The 26,795-nt window shown below is 31.1% G+C and overlaps 1 protein-coding gene across 1 annotated transcript in view; it reads right to left on the bottom strand.

The window, feature by feature from the left end:
• LOC145692830 (fatty acid synthase-like) overlaps nucleotides 1–26,795 on the bottom strand; it is a 69,949-nt gene that overhangs the window by 28,474 nt on the left and 14,680 nt on the right. Inside the window, exons 6-18 of the mRNA XM_081768328.1 lie at nucleotides 25,452–25,690; nucleotides 23,689–23,919; nucleotides 21,159–21,350; nucleotides 20,632–20,760; nucleotides 16,547–16,777; nucleotides 14,327–14,516; nucleotides 13,795–14,024; nucleotides 11,669–11,973; nucleotides 8,543–8,687; nucleotides 5,358–5,477; nucleotides 3,925–4,033; nucleotides 1,749–2,009; nucleotides 1,307–1,483 (exon numbers count right to left, since the gene is read on the bottom strand). Coding sequence (XP_081624454.1) covers nucleotides 1,307–1,483; nucleotides 1,749–2,009; nucleotides 3,925–4,033; nucleotides 5,358–5,477; nucleotides 8,543–8,687; nucleotides 11,669–11,973; nucleotides 13,795–14,024; nucleotides 14,327–14,516; nucleotides 16,547–16,777; nucleotides 20,632–20,760; nucleotides 21,159–21,350; nucleotides 23,689–23,919; nucleotides 25,452–25,690 — 2,559 coding nt within the window. The remainder of the gene's footprint in view (nucleotides 1–1,306; nucleotides 1,484–1,748; nucleotides 2,010–3,924; nucleotides 4,034–5,357; nucleotides 5,478–8,542; nucleotides 8,688–11,668; nucleotides 11,974–13,794; nucleotides 14,025–14,326; nucleotides 14,517–16,546; nucleotides 16,778–20,631; nucleotides 20,761–21,158; nucleotides 21,351–23,688; nucleotides 23,920–25,451; nucleotides 25,691–26,795) is intronic.

Below are 26,795 nucleotides of genomic sequence, written 5' to 3'. Positions count from 1 at the left end.
TTAATAACAAACTATGAAGAAATCTCGAGTAAAAGAATATTATAAAAAGTATTGAAAAAGATGTTGTCTTCCGAGGTCATTCGAAGTCGGTTTTTCTTGTCTTCTTTCTCCTTCTTTTTCTTATCTTCATTTAATACCGTCAAGAATAGCAACGAGATCTATTTCGGCAGTAAAGACATTCTATAAAATGGATTAGTGTTGCCGCAAAATTCAAAGTTTCTTTAACAAATGTAACTAGAATCTATGTTGCCAGGCTCATATTATTCGTGATTGTGGTCATTTCTTAAGTTCTACCTGAGAGTCTATCTGATCGAACCGGTTTATCGATTGTCATTTGTAGTCCATAGGATTAGCATGGAGCTAGGTCGAATTCGGAATGCTCTGTTACAATAATATCCATTTGCAATTTGACCTCCACCCCTCCCGTTTCCTCAATACAAAGCTCCTCATAAGAAAGAGTAACTTGCTGTAGCTTTATATTTTTAACGCTGATTCTTCTTTTTCTTGCTTCTTTTTGTTTCATCATTCCTTATTTTTTTCTTTTCCAGTTCCAAATTGGAGGGGAGGTCCGGACCTCCCGAACCCACCCCTTTGCTACGTGCCTGTTTAGAGGATTTGATAAGAATCTCAAAAGATAATATTAGAAGTTATATGAATGAATGCATCTACTTATAGAATGAAGTACAGCAGAAGAATATTGGTAGAGCGCTCACCTCTGGTGCATGGGGTCCTTGGTTCGATCTCAGCTCGCATAAGCGTTCTTTGTGGTGGACAAACACAGTGTTCATAGGTTTTCTTGGATTTTTCCCGTCTCCTCCCACTTTCTTCATTCCATCATTTCCTTCATTTCTCATCATCACCGTCTCCTTTAGCCAAGCCGATATAAGCGTGGAACGTAAAACTTAAACATTTCGTTTTATTTCATAACAAAAATTACGTTTTGTTAAATGGTTCTTGTTAGAAAAGAAAATAGAGTCACGGTAAAAAGAAATAATTTTTGGCTTTTTTTTCTTACACTTTGTGTAACAGAAGTATTAACCACTATGTTGACACAACTTACGTGAACTATTATTGATAACTGCTGTGTACGGAAGACCACAATTTGAGTTTATATCTGAAAGGAAACTGAACACAACATAGTTGTAAGGCAGAAATTGAGAAATAAATTTTATAAACATGTGAATATAAAAATTGTTTGCGGCTTGAAGAATTTGCTTTCCCTAATGAACAGAAAATAGATTTAAATATAATCTTTTGATTATGTTTGTGTTCTGAATATTTGGCAACAAAAAGTGTGTATGTGTACCTTCATTTTCTTCTAACTTGTTCACAATTTCAAGATGTTTCCTTGGATGAATAATAAGCCTTTCTACACCAGTAGGGACCATGAGGCCTCTTGATTCTTGACCAAGAATGGATAGTTGCATCATTGTGTCCATAAAAGTGATCCAGTTTGACTCCCAACGTAATTTGCCGGTTTCACCTGTAAGAGAATATGTACAAGTATAGAGAGAGAGAGAGAGAGAGAGAAAGAATAAATGTATAACTTTACAAATCAAACATGAATATCATTTGAGAAAATAAATAAGAAAGTATAATATCAGTTTGAACTTGAAGTAAGTTCAGTGTCCACGTTTCGAATTTCCAGTGATTCGAGGAAGAATTTGTAAGGAAAGGTAAAATTTTATTTTTGTAGTAAATATAAAAGAAAGAAACTGTAATTATTTGAGTCTATTTTGTGTACCTACCTTTTGTATCGCATTCCATTATTCCTTGGAACAATCCAGTGTAATCATATCCTCGAAGTCTCAATTCTTTGTACACATCGTTTGTGTTTAGAGGCAAATACTCAGACTTTGTAGTGGCGGCATCCACTGGTGGCAATTCTACAATCTCTTTGTCAATATTCAACGGTATCCTGATCCTTCCAGTAACGACTGTACTTTCACCTTCGCTAATTTCAAAATCTCCCGTTCCCGACATGATCATAATTGAGAACTTGATAGTTCCTGGAAAGCAAGAAACAGGAAGCTAAACAAATTTGTAACGTGCTTAAGAAAACAAATTAAAAAGTTAACAAAATTTTCAGTTTTTATAGATCTCGTAGCATAGTCCTATGATAATGTTTCATGAGTACGTTCTATTATTCATGCAATAGCTCATAGTATTTATGTGCTTCTGATTAGCTTACAATTCACCATTCATTGTGTAAATGTAACATTTGTTTTAGCAAGTATTGTGTTACAAAATCATTGGAGATAATAGTGTAAAATTTCATTATTTCTGCAATAGTTTCTACTTTTCTTTTTTTCAACCTCATTGTAGTTTGTAAAATAAATTATTTTTAAGTTTTTTTTTCCCTTTCAGTTGGCCCTACTTTTGTGCAAGATACAAGATCGACATGATTTTATTACTCTGTTAGCTGGCCACTTGTGTACCACCATAGAAGACAAAAATTTTATCAGAAAGCTGAAAGAGTGGGCCACCATTATAAAATTGACCTTAGGTGTAATTTGGCCGCTGTGCTGTAGAGGTATAAATAAATAAACAAGTTTTACTACTAGTATATAACATGTAGCTTATGTCATTTAGGCAGTTTTCTGTACTACGAGAGATTGCCAAAGCTAACTGTATTTAGTTACTTTAGTTACTTATTTGGGAATAAAGGGGTTTAGTTTCAAGGACTATTGTTTTTCCATTTTACTACTTATAAGCTATACGATAAACTATTCGTGAAACTTGTAACATTTCACAGGGAAAAAAATTACTGTGGAATATGAGATAGCAAAACTGTAAACATTTGATTGGACTCTGATGTATGTTGCCATTTAGGTAGAAATTACGTGCGTTGTACTCGCGCTGAGAGTTGCCTACTTGACCAAAAGTAATGAATACATAAAGAAGCTTCGCTTTCTGTGTCGTTTAATGGAACATCAGTTCGTGTTGATTTTCTTGTGAAAAGTAATGTTAAATTAATTATGAAAATAGTGTGAAGAACGGGGCTTTATATGTAGTGGATAAATTTGTATACAAATGTACACATAGTATTCAAAAGGTTTATATAAACTATTTCTAAATTTGAACCTAATTTTTTTCTTTCTTTAGATATAATAGAAATTTTAACTGAACTTGTTGGGTGCTGGTATGCATTTGCACACAAGGGACAATACGTCTTTCAGCCCTTCTGGCATGTTTAATCTTGTTTTGGGAAAACTCTATTTTGAAATTAATAACTCAAAATTAATGAAGATTCTGCATTGTTGTTATACAACTACTTTTCACTTCCGAATTTGATAATGGATTAAACACAAACTCAAATTTAAATTCACTTTTCGAAAACAGTTTAGAAAGCTTTACTTGTTAAGTATATATATATATATATATATATATATATATATATATATATATATATATATATATATATATATATATATATATATATATATATTTGTTATTACTTGTTGCTTCTTTACATATGTTGAAACTTAATGAAATAAATTGCATGTTTTCGAAAAGCATTTCTCATTCTATGTATGCTAGAAGTTAACTTGATACAAGTGACGTATGGTAAAACCCATTAATGGACTCCCACAGCAGGATTATACCAGGAGCAAGTATTCCTTCAAACTGAGCATATAGTTTATGAGATAATTTAATTATAAATAAGTGAATTATGAGTTTGTGATTTAAAAAGAACATGTGAATATTCATTAAAAGTATTACTAGAGTAAACATAAAAAAAAATATAAATTATACTCTTAAAACAAGTGGTTACTATAGGCAAAATAAACATTATTTCTGTCATAGAAATAATAACCATTCAATATTCAATTTCTATACCGCTATGTAATATGATTTCGCTGTACACACAGTAATGTTATAACCATTAACAAGACAATCTTGAATATTTGTTTCAAGCCTTACCTTCTCGAGGGACTGTTGTAGCTCGAAGGAATTTTACATTTTCAAATACCACTCCAAAGTCGTCGTATTTTGAAGCTTTCATTTTGGCGAAGGCTTCCCAAACAAGTTTCTGCAAAAAAACAATAAAACTCAGAAACAAAATGAAAACGAAGTACATTTAAGTATCAATTACAGCCATGGTTATGAATTTAAATATTTTCTTCTTAAAGACTTCATGTGGCTAACTCGTCGATAATATCGTGTATAGAAATTTGAAAACAAAAATGACAAGTAACAATTTTTTTTAGACTTTATTTTATGATCATGATAAAATTTCCTTTGCAAAAAGAAAAAGAGTTCGTCCATGTAATAATTGAAAGTTTGTAAAGCTTCTTTTATTGAGGGTAAATACGGGATGGACATAAAGTCTCTTCCTGATAACAAATATTAAGAAGAAGAAAAAAAATGATAGATGCATGTTGCTTGAAAATATTGCTTGCTATTTTAAGATTTTGCCAGATCCTGTGCTACCATCTACTGCAGCTGACAGCAGTGCGACAGTCATTTGTTTAGAAATGGCATCAGTACAGCGGAAAGCGAAGTGTGTGTTGCGGTATCATGAAATACAATTCAACGAACACTCAGGAGAGAGCATGGATAACAGCCACCAGATGTTAAGAGAATAAACGAATGGTATAGCAAGTTTATTGCAACAAGGAGTGTTTTAGGTGATAGAAGAGGTAGATGGAGTCTTAGTGAGGAACGTGTAGAAGCTGTTCGTGTTGTTCAACCCCGAAGCCCACAGAAATCCTTGCGTTGCGAACTTCTTCCTGTGGGGTTACATTATAGACAGGGTTTATGCAACACCTCTCCGTGATATTGCAACACTCGAAAACAGGATAAGAATCGTTATAGACACAGTGACTCATGAAATGCTGAGTAACACATAGATGGAAATTGAATATCGCATGGATGTCTTGAGAACAACTAATGAAGCACATGTGGAAATCCTATAAATCTGGTTAAAATATAAATTTTTTGAGTTTTCCTATTATTTTCCACAAACCGCATGCTTCTATCATTCTTAGATTTCCTTTTATTAATGTTTGTATTCAGAGAGAGACTTTATGTCCACCCTGTATTTTACTTTATATCTATTGAAAGGGAACATACATTATTCCAGATTATCTGAAATCAAGTACTAAAACATTTTATGAGATTAAATAAAAATATATTATGTTACACTGACAAATTTATTATATTCCTCTCTCCCGATGCACTGCAAACTCCAAAATCGCTACAAAATCACTATAAATAGAAAATTTTATTCTTGACTTTTTGTTTCCTTGTTTGTAATATATCTGTATATCAGTGCGTGGTTCCTTATTGCTTTTCCTAGTTAAAATAAATATTATTCTGAAATTATTAAGAGTGCAATAAGCAACTTTACTTACCAAATAACCTGTAGCAGGGAACAGAACTTTTCCATCAATAGTATGGCCCAGATAGAATTCATCATCTTCATCTCTTACGTCAATTTTAACCACATAATCTGTTGTGGAATCCTTCTGGCGCTGTAAGATATGAAGCATAAATTAGTGATTAGGTGATTTTGTTCTTATTTATTTATTTATTTATTTATTTATTAAAACGCCGACCTCTTCGGTTGGTCGTTTCTGTCATGTGTTCATCTATTCTTTGTGGCCGATTTTCTTTTTTCAAGTAGAAGTTGCTGATCAACTTGGTAAATTTCTGATATATATGAAAGACAGTTTGCTGTGAAATTAATAATCGCCAACGAAATAGGTTTCAATAACATACAAAGAGTGAAAAAGTGAATGGCTGGACCGAGACTCGAACCCGGAATCTCTGGTATACCGTGCCAATGCGATAATCACTAAGCTACTCAGTGTGCTTCCCAAAATAGCCATACACTCTTTTACTCTCGAAATCTGTGCTTTCCACTGAGACTACTTGGCTTGTACAGTCAGAAACAATGTTAAGTATAGGTTGGAGCTATCATTTCTTATACCTCCAACCCATATTGAATATTGTTTCTGACTGTATATTGTCAGCCTTCTGCTGTGCTTGGACAATTCAGAGTTCATACATTGAGAAGACCTTTCGGTTGTAAGGTTGTAATTTCGTGTATATTAATGAAAGGAGAATCCGGGTTCGAGTCACGTGTCTAGTCATACACTTTTTCACTCTTTCTGTGTTTATTGAATTCGCACCTACAGAGGATCTGCTGTTTAAAATATAATTGGTTGTTTCCTCCTTCATAATACAAATATATATAGACGAATATGCGTCATTTTGAGGTTATAACTCACCAAGGATTGGTCGAAATGAAATGAAAAAGGGTCATAACTCAAGAACGAAATGTTTGATGAATATCAGGTGAAAGAACATTAGTTATTTTGTGCCTGGATATGGAATGTATACCAGTTTTCAGTTCCTGATCTTTCCTTCTTCGTTTGTAGAAGATCTCATGAATTTTCTCTATGCTACGGAGCTAATCTTACCATCGCCCCAGCTCCACATCAACATTAACAGAATCTAGAGTCAATATAATAAGAATGTACTTTCACCTGATCTTTATCCTACAATTCGAGTTACTACTCTTCATTTTAAAGTTTCAACCTTCATTTACTATTTTGAGCAGGGTGTAACTCCAAAATGACGCATTTGTGCATTAGGGTTGTTATTTTTCGGTAAGCCCAAAACGGGATACACTTATCGAATATGTGCAAATCACCATTTCTTCATACCCAAATTTGTACATGTGACTATTAATAATAATAGGAAGAAATACATATATTCACGGATGAAAATTGTAGTGAAATTTAAACCAAAAATCAAATGAAACAGAAAGCCCGTAACGTGAGCTTGTTGGCGGTCAGTTGAACTGAATTTATTAGCCCTTGAACTGGTCAAAGAATAACGTCATTGGTTGTGATTTTACTGGTACAAACACTATTGCTAGGAAATGTTAACGATAGAAGTATAGCGAAATCTCGATAGTCACAGATTGATATCATGGGTCAAAATTTACGAATGTCACTAAAAATTTATGTTGGATGTTTTGTGAATGTTTTGAATAGCTTCCGTTATATACTGTAATATGACCGCCTTAAGTGTAACTCGAGACGCTGAAAATTTTCCTAAAATTCAGAATGCAAATTCTTTTAGCTGTTGTTATTCTTCATCAAAAACTATTCAATTTCTCTTTACACTGTATAATACAATGCTGAACCGCAACCTCGGTGTATTTGGGAAAATTCTCAACCTGCAAGTATATGTTATGTAGATGCTACTCCTACTTCCATTGCAGTCACTTCCCAGAAAGAATGACTTATTGTTTCAATAGACAGGGTTACACACCCGTCCTATTTTTGTTATCGAATTTCTTGCAGCTGCATTTGCGGTAGTATTGTTCTTTCCAAATTTAGTGCACATTTACTCTGATGGCATAGCTATTATTTATTGTTTTAACAAAAAAAAACTTTGTATAGAGTGTATTATTTTTTTGTCTATTGCTCGTCTAATTTATAATATGAAAAACTATGGAATTTCTCATGTATCGTCTTTGTACAACAAAGCTGATGAAGCCTCACAAGTATTTGATATTGTTTCAGAGATCTTTGCATGTAAATTGTGATGACATTGTATAAACTATTGATATTTAATACCTAAAGTTCATTTGAGTGGTTGTGATAACTGATTTATTAATTATGGTGACTAACTAAGACCTTAATTACAATAAAATCTTTCAAAAACTTTTGTTGATATGGTGTATTAAATAATTGCAAACTGTAAGAGAAATGTTAAACTAAGTGAACGTCGCTATCTATTATTGCTGAATTTTGTCATGTATATGAATTTAAACATATTTTTCGTACTAAATATTTTATTTCGGGACCAAAAACTGGAAGTATTAAAAATCTTGTAACAGTTACGTTTGGCCTGAAATAAAAATATCTATCTCTGCGTATTCTCTCTGTTGTATGCGTTGGTTCTAAATTTCTTGCAGACACCTGCAGTAAACAGCGATTTAACTTCTTGAGTCACACAAAATCACATTGTTTAATGTTATCCATAATCACAATTTCCTAATTCCTTTTGTTCCATGTATAAAAATGTAGTACGAAACTAAACAATAAAAATTGCATTACTCAAAATACATATAAATTGTACGAGTATAATGAAGAATGAATCTCGTTTCTTTATGAAAGAGAAATCATTATAGAACACTAGAAAAATACCCGTTATTCGCACGGGGAGAATACTTATATTTTGGACATAAAAAGTGAATTTGAATTTAGACAGCATCAGAAGTGTTACTGTTCGTCTCAGTGATCCGAAAACTCTAAATTCTACAGTAATGTCGGTCATTTTCGATCATTTTCAAGTATCTCTACCCTTCCCCTTCCATGAGTTGCAAAGTAAAATAATAAAAACCATCCCAGGCCCTATCCTCATCTATTTTGAAACTTTGATCGAGATTGATCGGGTGGTTCCAGAGGTACGAAATCACAAACATAGTGACTTTCATTTTTAAACATACATATATATATATAGATAAATGAAATTATATTTTTATTGATCGATTATCATATTAAGATGAGCATCTGTTTACCAGTGGGTTGTAATCAGGAATACTAAGGTCTTCTGAATGATCCCAAACTACAAGAGGAGAAATCATTGGAGTTCCTCTGCCAACAGGGAATTGGACCTTGGGGTACATTTCCTGTACTTTGGGCTGTAGCCCTGCTTCATATAACCTGGAAGGAGGAAAACAGTTTAATGTATTCATACAGCTAATGTATTTCTTGTTTATTTTTTTTATGGATTTATTTGAATGTGCTCACAGAAACAATATGCTACCGTTTGTAAGTTATTTTGTCGTTGAGATGCTTCAATATAAGTTTTTGAAAGATTATATACATATTGTAGTAACCATATTTTATTGATTTCAATTTTTATTATTGTTATAATAATAATAATAATAATAATAATAATAATAATAATAATAATAATAATAATAATAATAATAATAATAATAATAATAATAATAATGATGATGATGATGATGATGAGTGCCGATGTATAGTCTAAGGAGTAGATCGACATTGGTAGTACTAATTCAAAGGAGAAATATTAAGAAGAGTAACAATGTCTTACAACAATTTAAAATGAACATATGTTGGGAGAAGTAACAGAGCAATCTTTACAAAAAATGAACTGTTTTAACTTTATGACAAGGGATTTAATTGCCAATCTTTATTTTATAATTATTGTGTATCTTCAGAATATCTTAGTTATAATCTTTTATTCAAAGAACCAATCTTTAACGTTGGAATATAACAATAAGTGACCAGGATCTTTTGCATGCCGGATTTGCAATTTTAAGCAAGGTAAGCTCATTCTTTTAAATGATAATTAAATGACGCTTTAATTTGCATAGTTCTGTAAATAGTATTTTATGAAATTGACTGTTTTTATTTTAATCCTGTTTTATAAATCAATTTGAACCTTGTAATTTAAATATATTAACCTTCTGATAAGTACCTTAACCTTCTCTAATATTCATTCTATACTACAAGTTTTCTGGTCAGTTGAAAATGATTATATAATGGTTTTAACATAATGTTGCATTTTTAGCTATGAGCTGCTCACAGCACTTAAAATAACATTATTTATTATTATTATTATTATTATTATTATTATTATTATTATTATTATTATTATTATTATTATTATTATTATTATTATTATTATTATTATTATATAAAAGTGTTTTTCTACAAATTTGCAACATTCTAACTTTATGAAAATAAAATAACAAAGGCTAAACTGTCAACTTTATACAGAGTGTTTCAAAACAAGGCCTACAAAGTTTGGGAGGAGATTCCTGACACCAAGATATGACAAAAAGTATAGACCAACCTAGTTGCAGAAATTCGCCCTTTCGGAGTTATGAGTTCCTGAAAACATGAAAAGAAAGAACTTTAAAGATCCATAGCTCCAATGCTATAGTACCTACCATAGTCGAGTGAAGATTACTTAGGAACTAATATGTGCGCTCCAAAACATACATATTTCGGAGCCCTACGGTACTCATGCAACAATTTTTATAGAGCGAGTTTGGCTACAGGCATATAATTTGAAGTGCTAGCCAACTACCTCTATAAAAATTGATGCGGAAGTATCGCAGGATTCTGAAACATGATATTTGGATAGGGTACATACTAGTTCCAAATGAAGTCTTGACCCGACTACAGTAGGTCCCGTAGTATTGGAGCTATGGACCTTTAAAGTTCATTTTTTTATGTTTTCGGCAGCCTATAACTCTGAAAGGAAGCATTTCTGCACTCAAGTTGGTCTATACTTTTGTCTTATCTTGGTATCAGCAATCACCTCCCAAACGTTGTCGGTGTTGTTCTGAAACACCTTGTATAACAAAAATTTCTTGTTTATATAAATATGTAAATATTATAACTTTCCATAAGCCAAATCTTCGTAAATACAACATTACACGTGTAAATTATGTAAAATAGTTGTAATACAAGCTAAACACCTCAACATTTATTTCCATATAAAAAGATATAGTCAAAAATTCAAAATAATAAAACCAAATAATTAAGTCATAAAACAAACATATCAACAAATGCTGAGTTAAAACAAATCTCAAATTGATTCCAGATTTTACTAACATCTATTTTAGTTAAATCAAATCTCAAATTGATTTGGCTAACATCTATTTCTATCTATTTTCTGAGTTAAACCTGTGTATCCCTTAAGTATTAAACTAGTTATTGTAATGTAAGCGGTTTGAAGAGAAGTCGGATCAATAAACTCAGAAGGTACTCATCCACTAACTTTTTTTTTTTTTATATATATAATGTATCGAACGTCAAATTTTCTGTGACTACTTACTGTCCTATCAACATTGCCAAGACTTAAGTAAAGAACAGAATTTGGCAAGATTAAGGTGCATGGAAAATAAACGTTTACATTGTATCAAATACAGTTCCTTATCTAAATCTTAACAACGTTGACATAAAAAATTCAACGTTTAATATATATTAAATAATGTACACGAATTTGAAGAAGCAAGAACGACAATGACTGAGCTTATTGGTAAAATTATTATAGTTAATTTTTGAACTTAATTACTATAAATTCAACTAGAGTGATAGATATCAAAACGCATCTCGTTGAACTTAAATTACTTTAAATTCAACTACAGTGATATCAAAACGTATCTCGTTAAACTTAAATTACTTGAAATTCAACTGCAGTGATACATATCAAAGCGTATCTCGTAGTAAGTATTTAGTACTATTAAGAAGAAAGTTCTTAAATGTAGTTCCAATTGTTGTTGCTAGCTTCCATATCAACTACTCCTTACTTGATTAGGAAAGAAAGGGGGGGGGGAGGAAATCTTCAAGCAATTACGTTTAGAGAAATATGGAAGTTTTAAATAATGTCTCAAGAAAATACGTCTATATGTCTACCAAGATAATCTTAAGTTGTGGTAGTTTTTTCTCTTTTTCTTCCCTTGTTTATCATTAGATTAAATGTACTGAAAAGTACATGAAAGCTCTACTGAAAGGGTAACAAACTGAGTAATAAACAGTAATAATAAACTGAAAGAATTGCAAATTAGCAGATAACTTTTTGCTGCTTCTACATGTGTTTGACAGTAGATTACAACGTGAACTATATCATAATTCAAAAAATACACATATGTAGAACTCACTTTCCAATATTTGTGAAGAAGAACTCAACGTTATTTTCGTAATTTCGCTTTGCCAGAGATACATTGGTGCAATTCTTGGATAGAGATCGCCGGAGAATGGCTTGCAGCAACCCATGAGGTGCAATCTCAATCGCAATGGCGTTGTCCGGAATATGCCTAGAAGCCTCTTCAAAGAGAACTGGACATAGAAGATTGTTGGTATGATATTCTGCAGACGAATATTTGGCCAGATCTGAATCCCAATTACTTTCAGGAACGGAAGAACTCACCCACTTTGAAGATCTTGCTTTAGGTTCAGGTATAACCTGTTCAAAGAAAGAAAAATGTAGTTACATCAAAAAGTAATTATATTAGCTTACGAAATTATTTGACAAAACTTTAATGCAGAAACTCTTCGAATGTTCCACAATGAGTATATAAATATGTGTATATAAATAAAGACCTTCCATCAAGTGTTATAAAAATATTGACACGACTATTTCAGGTTTGTCAAAGCATCTATTGAAATCGACATAGAAAGTATCCACAAATTACACAATTCTAAACCTTTCTTCGTATTGTTATTATTTAGCTTTACGTCCCACTATTATACCATTTAGGCTAAAAAAAAAAATAATAAAAAATTAATGAAAGTGAATGATTATACAGGGTGTTCACATTTGGATAGTTCACATACTAGTTTCTCGTGATGTTTTGACCTGACTACGATCGGTCTTATAGTAGTAGAACTATGGACCTATAAAGTTCATTTCTTCATGTTTTCGGTAGTCTATAACTACGAAAATATACACTTCCGACCACAAGTCCATATCAACTTTTTTTTTTTTTTTTTTTTTTTTGATGTGAGGAATCTATTTCCAAAATATTGTGACAATTTTTTTTGTAACACCCTGTATAATTATTTTTTTGTGCTGTCCCACTGGGAATCGAATCCGAGACTGTATGTACTAAAGATATAACTGCTAGCCACTAGACCAGCGGGTAGGACTCGACTGTTACAACGTTTATTGAAAACGATATAATAGAAAGTGTCTATAAGATACACAATTATAAAGCATAAAGGTCTATTTTAGAATTCTGTTTCAATTTTTATTAATAAACTATCGTTAAGTCTGGACCAGGTTAACTTCAACAGAAACTAGCATAGCATTATTACTAAGTTGTCTGAAAACTATATAAATAATTAAACGAAAAGAAGAAAACTTACGTTTGTAGAAGTTTCTTCTTTAAAAAGCAAAACACATTTTGATATATAACCTCAACTTAATGTTGATATATACACCACTGTTTAATATTTCTGATTATGCTAATCAAAAATATAATAATCACTGCTCAAAATAAGGAAGTATCAATAGTCTAAACATCTATTCATAAGATCTCTTTCAAACTTCATTACTTATAATATTCAAGATTTGTCGCCTTCGTCAGAAACATGTATTATGGTAGATAATACATGTTTCTGACAAAGGCGACAAATGTACCATAATACACTATATACATGTATATATATATATATATATATATATATATATATATATATATATATATATATATATATATTCAAGAAAAGTGTTACTGGAAGTTTTATTTTATTTTGTGATTATATTTGCCTACTTGAAACGTTAAAATAATTTCTACAATCATATTTAAAATTATGGAAATTTTTATATTTACATTTTGAAAAAGTATCTCAATTTTCTAGAAAATATCTACGTTCTTCCTATATATTTTTTATCAGTAACTTCAGAACGAAGGCCCATTTTAAGTGCAATTATCAGTAAATTTATATAGAACGAAGTTCTCTTTATATCAAAGAAAATTTATTTCAATTATTAATTAAAAATATGCCGGAAGGGTATTTAATTGATGTGCTTATATCCGTATGTAAAATTACACATTTTGTTTCATAGTCATAAAATTAAATGAACATTTGAATATATATATATATATATATATATATATATATATATATATAAATATATATATATATATGCCGTGTTTACTTGCGTAATAGTTTTAGTTTTATTATTTAATTCATGAAATATTTTTGGTACTTATCTTTTAGGTATTACTCCACCTTATGATCATCTTATTAAAAATAAAATATTTTTATCTTTTAAGTTTACCTCACGTAAATATTCAAGAAGTTTAGGTCCAGCACTCGCAATGTACCGGCTGTGATAAGCAATGTCGGAACACCTGACAGTCTTTGCAAATATTCCCTGATCCTGCAGAACCTTCACAAACTCTTTCATTTGTTCTGCTGGTCCTGATAATGTTGCACTATCTGGTCCGTTGTGGCAAGCAACTTCAATTCCTGGTGGGCATTTTTCCTTCACTTGTTCGTAAGACATACCTACAAGAAAGTACTAAATGTTAACTCAATTGTTTCTACATATTACATAAAGAAAGACCTAGGTATAGCGAAAACAGCTAAAAAGGATAGAAAAGAAAGAATTGATCATATTCAGAAATCTTATATTCTGCAAGTATGGTTGGCAAATTAGGTAAAAAATAGTTACGTAAACCATTAAGAAATAAAACATACTTGATTGTGTTACAAAATGTTATTGCTTAATATAAATGACATAAACATGATGAAAATTGTTAGCAAAATTGCAAGAGAATATAACAAAACAACTTGAGTATTAGGCATACCTACAGCTGCCATGAGACCTTTGATAAAGACAGTCTCAATTGAAGCAAGACCTCTGGAATATGCACACAGAACCATTTGTTCAGCAGTAAAACATCCATCAGCATAAGCGCAACCAAGTTCTCCGACTGAATGGCCAACAATACCATCGGCCTGTATGCCAATGGAATGTAAAACATCCACTAAACCAACCTATAGATATAAAAGAAGTATGGTAACACCAATTCTAAAATAATCAGTTTTACATCCTGGAAAAAACTAAACAGAATTAATATGACAGAATGAAGATTTTAAGGTGGCCATAGTCTTTAATGATTAATTGCGTTGCGTATTATTTGATTGTAATTTATTGTAAACAACATTCTTTCAAGAATGTTACATCCTTTTGAAATGTTTTAATACCACACCTTTTCTTCAAAACGACAGATGTTCAAATTTAAAATAAAAACTAGCAGAATGCCCGTTCTTCGCACGGGAAGAATGCGTTACATTTTGGACATAAGCACCAAAACTGTCACTAATCAACTTAGAGACCCTAAAAACTATGAATTCGACACTAACATTGGTCATTTTCAACTATTTTTACATGTCACCATCCTTCATTAGGAGTAATAATAGTTGCTGAATTTGGATTTAAACGGCATCGGAAGTGTCACTGTTCATCTCAGCGACCCTGAAAACCATGGATTCGACACTAATAACGTTCATTTTCGATCATTTATTTTAAATATCTCCCCCTTCCCAAAGTTGAGCAGTCAAAGTGAAATGATTAAAAACAAATCCCAGGCCCAAATCTCATATATGTTGAAAATTTGATTGAGATTGGTCGAGTGGTTCAAGAGTTAAGTCACAAACATAGTCACTTTCATATTTACATATATAAAACAAAACAAACAAAGAAAGAAAAAAGAAAAACCACAAAGTTTAAAATCTGATCTTTGTCTTTTCCTTTTTCCAATAAGAACAATAATAGTTTCCTTTTTAAATCAGCCGAACCAGGGCAGAATTCTGTCATTTAGAAGAGAAACGTAAATTTGTTGCTTTTATGTTATGATTTGACTTGCAGGATTTAATATGATGCACAGTGCATCGCTACTATAAACCGACTCACTCAATTCACCCTAAAACTACCCTAAATGGCACATGAAAAACTCTATATTTTGAAGGAAAGATAATAGAAATTGATTACTTCAGTAAAACTCTTAAATGTCAAGGAAATAGATGAAACCATAATGTAATTTAAGTCTCTAATAAAATATTCAATCTCCAAATTTAGAAAAAATAATGAGTTAGAACAACTACTTCTGATTCCTTTATCCGGGACCTTTTTTAAAACGCTTTAGTGATTTTATTCCTAGCAACAAGTTGGAATTCGATATACTAATGTTTTAAAACTTTGTTTCCATTAAAGCATGAATATAATATATATATATATATATATATATATATATATATATATATATATATATATATATATATATATATATATATTAATACAGAATTTCAAGGTTACCGTACTCTTTAATGATTAATTGTGTTGCATATTATTTGGTTGCAACTTAATGTAAATAGCATTCTTTCATTTCTGCGTTCAAGAAATATTTGCAAAGTAATTAGCATTCTCATACCTGTACATAAAGGTTTCCAATCAACTATGTATTTTAGATATTCTGCAAACACACTTTCATCATAGATACTTATATTCTTCGAAAAATGAGTTTTGTGTTTACAGGGATTAACCCTTTTCTCTTGAAAGTATATCAATAACTATAGTAATCCATAGACTGACGATTAATTAACTGAGACCATAGACTGACGCTGATTGGACATCGCCATTGACCAATCAAATTCCGCCCTCCTTCCTACCAGTATCTACATAATAAAGGCATCTGCTTTTGGTTTCTCGTACTTTACCCTCCTGAAGACGAGAACAATCTTGCCGGTTTTCGAAACGTTGGACGACATAGAACCCACCTGGCTGATTATTTGAGAACAACTATATGCATCACGACGCCAAGAAGGCTTCAGTTCTTATTTTAAAGTAATTCAATTATTAATTTATTTTATAAAAAACATAAACTATTGAATTATAATTTTATAATTCTATTAACAATAATATTAAATCCTTATGATACTACATGAATAAACACGAAAACTATCATTGTACTATCTTCAGCGTTCAATTGTTTACTTGTTGTCTACAATTTGTAGGTTCAACTTACCTGAATTGCTGCTATTCCAACAAAAGAGTTCAAAATGTTGTCAAACATGCTTTCATCATCATGAGTAATGATCTTATAGACATCAATGCCTTTTGGTTTGAGTACTTTATCGCACTTCGCAATGGCGTCGGCGAATACTTTCAACTGAAGGAAGTCTTTGCCCATTCCGGCCCATTGGCTGCCCATGCCAGAGAACACAAACCAAACTGGTCTTTTGTCACCTGCGAAGTACTAACGAAACAAAACAATCATAATGCCATATTCAACACTACTACACGAGTAATATAATGCAAAATATTAGGAGAAATATATTTCTTAATGTAGCTTGACATACAAAAACGAACATGCTATTAAGACAAATTCTCAATGACTAGAATTCATTTATTTAATGGAAAGACTTTTTTTAAAGTCCCTTTGATTGGGTTAGCTGATGGATAAACTTGATAATTTATGATTTTAATTCCTTCCTCTTCTAGCTTACTACTTATTCTAGAACTTCTTATTTCTAAGATTATACTAGGACATTACTTTAGAAATACTTTTGTTAGTTTCGGCTTTTGGGTGTTCATAGATTTCAATCAAAAATGTTCTTGTATACCTTATATATCTGGAAAACTACATATAGTGTAGCCAAACCCAAAATATCGCTTAACTCAGTATGATGTGCTTATTCCGTAGAAAATACGAAAATGCAATTTAGGGGCCGTTCAAAAAATTTTGTGGCCCCTAAAAATAAAAAAAAAACTATTATATTTCAATCAAAAATTTTCTTGTACGCCTTATATCCGGAGAACTACATATAGTGAAGACGAACCCAAACTATCACTTAACTCAGCATGATGTGCTTATTCAGTAAAAAAAAATACGAAAACTCCATTTAGGGACCGTTAAAAAATTATGGCCGCTGATCCAAAAAGTAATTGTTGGCAAAGATCGAGATCTTCTGATGCATTTTTGGATCATTCCTTAAAATTCTTGGCCAAGATTGCAATCTTTTGATCCTTTTATTTTTTTAATTTCTATTTTACTTTTTCAATATTTATTTATTTATTTCTGGTCATTTCTAAAATTCTTTAACTAACTGATTCATACCAGCTTTGCTATATTCAATAACTTACACTAAAATACAAATGCTGAGCAAAGCAACGTATTTATAAAATGTGACAGTTTCGGATATCTAACATATCCTTCTTCAGACACTATCGAAAACAAATGAAAATGCATATATATATAGAGAGAGAGTCATTGTAATGACAATTTTAAAATTCTTTAACAGACATATACATTCATTGTTAAGAAAAATTTAATTTCTTTTAACTTACAGGTGTGTATATATAGTCATTGTTAAGAATTTTTAAATTCTTTTAACAGACATATATAACAGAAAGACGGAAAATTCTGAACGCTGATTGGCTAATAAATAAAGAACCATTCAATCATAATAGAGGTTGATCAAATTGAAACTAAACACTAAATACCTAGATCCTCCCTCGTCCAGTGGAAAATAAGCTACAAGCTATTTTGTAGCTTATTTTTCACTGGACCAGGGAGGATCTAGTGTTTAGTTTCAATTTGATCAACTTTTATTATGATTGGGTGATTCTTTATTGATTAGCCAATCAGCGTTCAGAATTTTCCGTGTTTCTGTTATATATGTCTGTTAAAAGAATTAAAAAATTCTTAACAATGACTATATATATAAGGTAAAAGAAATTAAATTTATCTTAACGATGAATATATGTCTGTTAAAGAATTTTAAAATTGTCATAACAATGACTATATATACATGGCGTTTCAAAACAACACCGACAACGTTTGGGAGGTGATTCCTGACATCAAAATAAGACAAAAAGTATAGACCAACTTGGGTGCACAAATGCTTCCTTTCGGAGTTATAGGCTGCCGAAATCATAAAAAAAATTGAACTTTAAAGGTCCATAGCTCCAAAACTATAGGACCTACCGAAGTCGGGTCAAGACTTCCCTTAGGAAGTAATATGTACGCTATCCAAAAATCAATGTTTCAAAATTCTGCGGTACTTCCGCAACAGTTTTCATAGAGGCAGTTTGGCTACGGGCACATAATTTGAAGTACTCAAGAACTACGTCTATAAAAATTGTTGCGGAAATACCGAAGGACTCTGAAACATGGATATTTGGATAAGGCACATACTAATTTCTAAGTGAAGTCTTGACCCGACTACGGTAAGGTCCCATAGATATAGACCTTTAAAGTTCAATTTTTCATGATTTTGGCAGCCTATAAGTCCGAAAGAAAGGATTTGTGCACCCAAGTTGGCCTATACTTTTTCTTATCTTATCTTGGTGGCAGGAATCACCTCCCAAACGTTGTCAGTGTTGTTTGGAAACACCCTGTATATATGCATTTTCATTTATTTTCGATAGTGTCTGAAGAAGGATATGTTAGATATCCGAAACTGTCACATTTATTATTTTATAATAAAATGTTGCTTTGCTCAGCATTTGTATTTTAGTGTAAGCTAAAGTTCTTGTTTTACTAGTTTATCAACTGCCTTTAAATCGGTTAAACAGTTGCTGTTATCTCTACTTTCATATTAGGATATTATTTTTGTCATTGTCGGTTTTGACTCTTGACCTAGACTGATTTTAATCAAATTGATAGGTTACCTAAGCAGACTATTAATTATAATTTTAAGTCAATTTTTATCCAAATAGATGTAGCGTTTCGTGAATAATAGAACTTCACGAAAGGGCAATATTTAGGTAGGATTCTGGTGGCGGGAGCAGTCAATAATTGGTAAAGCATATCAAAGAACAGAATTCCTCATTAATGAAGGAAGATAATATAAAGAAACAAGAATAAATATACGTTCCTTATAAAAGTTTCTAATGCATAACTAATAATAGTTAAAATTGTTCCTACTTACTAAAATCCGTAACTGAGAAACTTTACAGCAAAGAATTTCAAGCTATCCATTCCTCAATGTACTTTCTACAATTACACCGCTCACTGAAACATGATTATAAGCTCTATCCATTCTTAAAAAGTTCTTGTTTTTATATAAAGCGTTTGTAGAGAGTGCAAAGTTAGACTAATCCACATTTTATGTTAGTTAATGATAGCAACAGAAGCTCAAGAGGCCTATGTGCACAGCATACAGATATAATTTGACGAACAAGGAATATACGTACTACCACAATTATAAAAGTAAATAACTATTTTTGGATATATGATACACATTTCTGATTTATAATTACTTTTTGTATCATATAGTGTTTACTTCATCAAGCAACATAATTTTCATAAAATGTAGATTAATCTAACTTTAACAAATAAAGAGTGAAAAAATGGTTGACAGGACAATATGGTGGAGATCCCGGGTTTGAGTCTCGACCCAGACGTCCACTTTTTCACTCTGTATTATTGAATTCGCATCTATAGAGGACCGGTGTGTAAGTAAAAAAAAAAATAAATAAAAATCGGTTGTTTTCTCCTTTCATTAACATATATAAATAACTTTGTTCTCTCTACTAAGCCTTTATATAAAAGCGTGAGCTTTCTCAAATGGACAATGTTTAAGTGAGGGGTGTAGTGGTAGAAGATGCATTGAGGAGGAAACTGAGAATATTAGGTGTAATGATTCTCAGTTCGTAAAGCAAGGTAGAAGAATCTTTTCCCAGTGTGTTCTAAATATTTAGTACGCTAGTCATAATAGTGTACACCGGCCCTTCCATACTCTTTTACCATTAATTTACAAATAAGCAAAAGCCCCACTTGGAAATAATTTTCTTTGACGTAGATGGAACTAATTCACCATAAGTAAATTCTAATTTTCATGAGGTAAAACATATTTAAATAAACCTTATTATTTCAAAGTTATCGAAAATAAAATAATTATATTTGCTTCAAACAATGAATTAGCTATGAACAAAATCACAGAAGAAATGAACTTTCGATATTAAAAACATACTATATCAGGAAAGAAAAAGGAAAAGAAATATATTTCATAACGTTAAAGTTAGAGTTTATTCAAACCAAGAGAAACGAGTTAAGTTTACATTATGAACCAATAATTTTCTTGAAAAAGAAAATATATAACTTACCTGTACATCACGTGATGGCTTGCCTGCATTCAACACCGTGAAACCTCGATATACATGTCCTGGGATGTTTTCTTCAAATATAGAGTGTATAAGGCCTATAAATTCATCGTCTGTAGAATTATTTTCAACCTGGAGGATAAAGATAATACCAACTCTGGTGAAATGACCATATCAATGTTATTGAAGTAAATTTTGAATTGCTCAGAGGAAAACATAGAGCCAGAACCAATCAAAATATTTTTATTATAATGTAAATTGAGTGAGAGGGACGAAAAATTCAACGTATCCGAACTTCAGCATTTTAAAATTCTATTACAGTTTCAAATCTTAACAATCGAAACGTAGAATACTGTGAATACTGTGAACGTATCACAAATTTTACTATTGTTAAGCAACAAATTAAGAGTAATCTTTTTCAAATATTATCAAATTACAATATTTCTTCCTTCTAAACCATAAGCACTAGTTAATTCATGCCTTATCAATTTAGGTCTGTATATATTGCTGTTAATTTCTAAAAATATTACCTCGGTAAGAATCTTATCTACAGATTCTTGTGTTCTTCCAGAAGCCATCACAATTCTTGGAATTTTGATGTCTTGTGGTGGAGCCTTTGTCTTGTTGAACCATTCCATAACCACGTGACCATTAGCTCCTCCGAATCCGAAGCAACTGAGACCTACTTTACCACCATCCCATGGCATCTTTTCTGTTACCACCTAGAAAAATTCAAGTTGATTGAACAATTTAATGTTTTGTGATTTTTAATAAAATTGTTTTATTTAGCTATTTGATCGAATTCTTTCTGAAAATTTTATACTTATTCTTTTTGCTACTGTCGATCGCTGTTACTATCACTTTCTACTTTTTTATTTTATTTTATTTTTTACCAATGATCATTTTTCTCTTATTTTTCCGCTTACTATATTGATAATTTTTCTTCGTGTACTCTTTTATTTTATTTGAGTTGTCGGTAGATCTAAGGCACACTACATTTTTAAATATTTTCTCGGAAATATGGCAAAATAGAGTTTATTTCATACTTTGCTTGCATAAAAATATTACTCCTTTTTCTAAAAATTTGACAACAAATAGTCGTGAATTAAACTTAAGTTGTCTTTACAAAAAAGAAGTCGGTATGAATATCTTAATTCAAGCTTGCATTTGACTAACAAAATTTAAAATTTGCAAACTAGTTTTGATACTAACTTACTTTTCAACAAAATTTCTGTAATACAACTTTCAAATGCTAATTCATTACTAAGTCCAACACACCCTCGTAGTTCTGATGATTCTAACTTCGGTCTTAAGTTGAAGTGAAGGATTTCAAAGTTAATTTTTAATACCTTTAATATTATTTAACTGTAATAATTTAACTATACTTTAAACTGTAATAATTTGATGTAAAATGTGGATTTATGTTTATAGTATCTTATTTGAATATTGAAATGTGGTTTTGTTCTATCGTTTTCATTAAAAAGAAAAATTACAAGTTGTAACGGTATTTCGAAAATATAAATTTACACTGAAAAGTTTTCAGAAAGAGGAGGATTCCAATAGTTTTTCCTTACGAATTGAACTACTTATTTACGTCAATGAATTTTTTAATATAAACATTTTATTACGTTTTCTATTTTCCGTTCTCTTGGTGTACTCTTGTTTATAGTATTGGCGCGAAGATAAATAGGAATATGCTATACTAATATCGTAATATTTGTGCTGAAATTAATGGAGGAATATTGTACCTTATTTTCTATTTTATAATTTCAGAGGACTTTATTTTTATAATGTGGAATTATACTTTTTTGCTCATCATAGGAAAGCTACTTTCGATCAAGGGCGCCAATTTCTCTGTAACTTTGGGGGGGGGCATTCAGATGTGTGTTTGGTTGCAGACAAGAGTCTATGAAGAAATACATGAGGATTTTAAGACAAACTGAATTCAAATTATGTCAAATGTTGTATATTTATAAAAAAATACATATAACAATAAAAATACATATTCATAGAAGTACATGGGAGCCCACTTGAGCATGGACAGGTCCCTCTGCACCCCAGGATCGGCGCCCTAGCTTTTGATAACACTGATGTATAAAAGATAAAAGAACTAATGGTTTGAAACTTGCTCTGAAGTTCGAATTAAATTTTTGCTAGAGCGAGAGATGAAGAATACGAGTGCAGCTTGAAGTTTCATCTGCATGACACAAAATGTCGTATGCTGCATATGTTTAGGAATATATGGAATAAAAAGAATGTGGTTAAATTTTGTCTTTTGTGCATAAATGTTATAGTATTAATAGTATTGATAGATGTGCTTTTTAGTATTAGGTTTCTTTATACTCAATCTTGTTAGTATAACAACAATGAAATTTATTATTTAAGTACAGTTATACCAGTAACTTTAAGATGAATAGTTTAGCATAACATCATACTGCGATATTTACAAAGACACCACAACTTATTTGAAACTTTTGAAGTATTTCCCTCAACTAAATAACAATGTAAGTGCCACGTAAGTTTGTTGGTATTAATATTTTGCCACAAGAAAAGTAAGTTATCACATACTGAAGAAATCCATGAGCTTTTAAGAAATACCAGATAAGATGATAGTGAAAACCTTTAAAACAGTAATATGATAGCTTAATGAGGCAAACAATATATATATATATATATATATATATATATAAACTAAGTGCTGCTCATGAGTACAAACATAATAGTTCGTTTTGCTTAGGTAAATATTTTCTATTTGTGTATAAGTTTCATTTTTCGTTCAAAAGATCCAATATATTTCAATCAAAAAAATTCTAGTAGGCCTTATATCTGTAGACCTACATATAGTACAGCCAAACCCAAACTATCACTTGACTCAGTATGACGGGCTTATTCCGTAGAATCATTACTAAAATTCTTATTTTCTTACAGAACAATAATATAGTACTGTACTTCTTTGATATGTTTCTGGAAGTTCATTTAAAAGTAAAGCAATTTCTTTTTATAAGCAATATACAATTTTTCAAAACATGAAACAAAGTATCACACTATGAAAAATCTTACCTGCAACCTTCCTTCAATGATTGGAGCCAGTTTAGGATTTGGTGTCTCATAATGAATGTTTGGAGGTATAAATCCCGTTTCCATAGCAATAATAACCTTTGCAACAGAACAAAGTCCTGAAGCGGATTCTGAGTGTCCCATGTTGGATTTCAGGGCTCCTACAAGCAAAGGCTTTTTACGATTTTTGCAGAATACTTCGTCAATAGATTTAACTTCTTCGGGATCACCAGCCTATGGTAAGAAAATAGTTTCAAGGTTTACTTTACAAACATGGAAATTGTCACATTGTTGATAAATATCTGTGCACCCAGTATAGAATGACAATATCAAAACAACAATATCAAACAACAAAGATACTGTATGTCATATAAACTTCAATTATTTAGCAAATATAAGTATATTGAAAAAAATGTTGACAGTTAAGAGAAAATTTATTTTATTGAACAATTAAACACGTTTTGTTTTTCAGTAAGCTCTAATATTTCAACGTTTGAGGCAAATTCTCACCTATAAAGATTCAAGGTTACATGATTTACTCACCATCCTTCTCAGTAACTTCCAATATCAGTACTTGTAGTATTTTCCTTTCTAACAGGATATATTTTATTGTCCTTTATATTATACATTAATTGAAACCAAGGCCTCTAGTTTGTTTGTTAATAGTTTCTTAATCAAAAGTAAGCTTAATTTTATTCTATAATATATATGTTAATAAAACTGATGTTACACAGTCTCACTGCGATACCAGGTTCTGTATAAGTTTCATGGATTTATGGCTTATACATACGTTAAAAAGTAACAAAAATTATACCGTTATATTATAATCACAAAAAAGGCTCAATGAAGCTTACTCGGATAATAACTAAACAAACTATATTTTGTCCTGATACCACTTTAACCCAATGACGTCATTTACAGTCTAAGTAACATCTTATTAACAGTATGAATTAAGTATATTATCATCTGAGTGGCAATCTGATAGTGAATAAATTAGTTCTAAAAGCTTTCAATATAATTTACTCTGTGACACTGCATTCCATTTAAATATGATAATTAAAGTATTAATAAATATAGAAGAATAATCAATTTCTACTAAATTAATGGAAGTTTGTCTCTATCAGTAACAAGAGGTTGCGATGACTCAGTGGTAGAGCGTTCACCTCTTGTGCCTGTAGTCCTAGGTTCGATCCCCTCGCGCCAAGTGAGCTTTGTGGTAGACAAATACCGTGTACATGGGTTTTCTCGGAGTTTTCCTGTTTCCTTCTCCTTTCTTCATTCTACCAATTCATTCATTTCTCATTATCACCGTTTTCTTTAGCTTAGCCGGCATAACCGTGGGACTTAAAACTTAAAGATTTCATTTCATTTCATTTTCATTTTCCATTAGTAACAAATTAATTATTCCACGAATTCTTCTTATATTCTCCAATATACTCATTTAACCTTCCACTAAGCTCATTTATACCCGTCCAAATAAAGAACAAAAGTTTTGCACTTTTTATATCGTGGAAGTGTTTCAAGCTAGTTACTAATGTTTCAAGCAATTGTTTCATATATTTTATTGCCCCTTCATCAAAGTAAACATACTACAAACTTTTAAGACATGTGCTGCTCAATTAAAAATCCGCAGTACGAATCTTCTTCAGGATATTAGAAACGAACTGAACACGATATCGAAACTTAAAAAAAAAGTATGTTATTGAATCTCAATACGAACTTAATTTTTACTTAATGTATCATGAAACTTGAACTTAAAAACGTACTTTTGTTCCAGTAGCATGAGCCTCAAGAAATCCCAATGACGAAGGATCTACTCCACATTCTTTGTAAACCTCCTCCAGCAGTAATTGTTGCAACTTAGATGATGGGAAAGTGACACCTTGAGGTTTGAAACCATCACTGTTAGTCTTGGCATGGATTATTTTGGAGTAAATTCTTTTTGCGTCTTTTGCCTTCTGTAGAAACACTGTAACTACAGCTTCACTTCGAATGTAACCCGAAGCTGAAAGAAAACAAAAGTATGATTTTTTTTTTTTTAAACCAGAACCCATTCAAAACATAATTAAATGATATCTGTGAAACTAATTGAGCAATATTCCAATGAAGAAGAGAAACATTATAAGTTAAGGAAACCTTACGTTAAAATGCTAAAGTGGTTGTATAACTTTTTTTTTTTTTTTTTTGGTTAAGATTTGTCTTCAGCATTCAAAATTCGGAAGTCTTAAGTAGAAAGTGAGAAAATAATATACCAAAGTATATGGACTGACTTTTATGGCAAAGAAACCTATTTTATTGTCAGAATAATTTAATTTCCGTATTAACAACTAGATATTGAAGAATCTATGACAATTATGAGGATATTTATAGATCACGCTAGTGGGTCTTATGATTGTAATGTTATCACACTAGTGAGCATTATAAAATTGCAATGTTATTAATATCACATCAGTGTATATAAGATTGTAAGATTGTAATGTTATTAGAATCACGCTAGTGGGCCTTATAAGATTGTAATGTTATTAGAATCACGCTAGTGGCCCTTATAAGATTGTAATGTTATTAGAATCACGCTAGTGAGCCTTATAAGATTGCAATGTTATTAATATCACATCAGTGGACCTTATAAGATTGTAATGTTATTAGAATCACGCTAGTGAGCCTTATAAGATTGTAATGTTATTAGAATCACGCTAGTGAGCCTTATGAGATTGTAATGTTATTAGAATCACGCTTGTGGGCCTTATAAGATTGTAATGTTATTAGGATCAGACTAGTGGGACTTATAAGATTGTAATGTTATTAGAATCACGCTAGTGAGCCTTGTAAAATTTCAATATTATTAATATCACATCAGTGGACCTTATAAGATTGTAATGTTATTAGAATCACGCTAGTTGGTTGTAAAGTTGTAATGTTAGTACGTTCGTCCGTACGTAAGCCCGTTACTCAACTCTTGAACAAAAGACGTTTTAGAATAGACAAAAATCTCAATTTTGACAAAATACGTTTTCAGCATAGAAAACTACAATAGGTGAAGCGATATGCATATCTTAAATACCATTTTAAATCCAGATAGTTTTTTGCTAACTGTGTCATAAAACTCCATA

Source organism: Thermobia domestica, chromosome 8 (genome assembly GCF_964235325.1).
Source record: "Thermobia domestica chromosome 8, izTheDome1.hap1.1, whole genome shotgun sequence".
In the NCBI taxonomy this organism is placed as follows: Eukaryota; Metazoa; Arthropoda; class Insecta; order Zygentoma; family Lepismatidae; genus Thermobia; species Thermobia domestica.
Note: the sequence above shows the minus strand (reverse complement) of the source record. Positions and strands in the feature narration are given on the sequence as shown.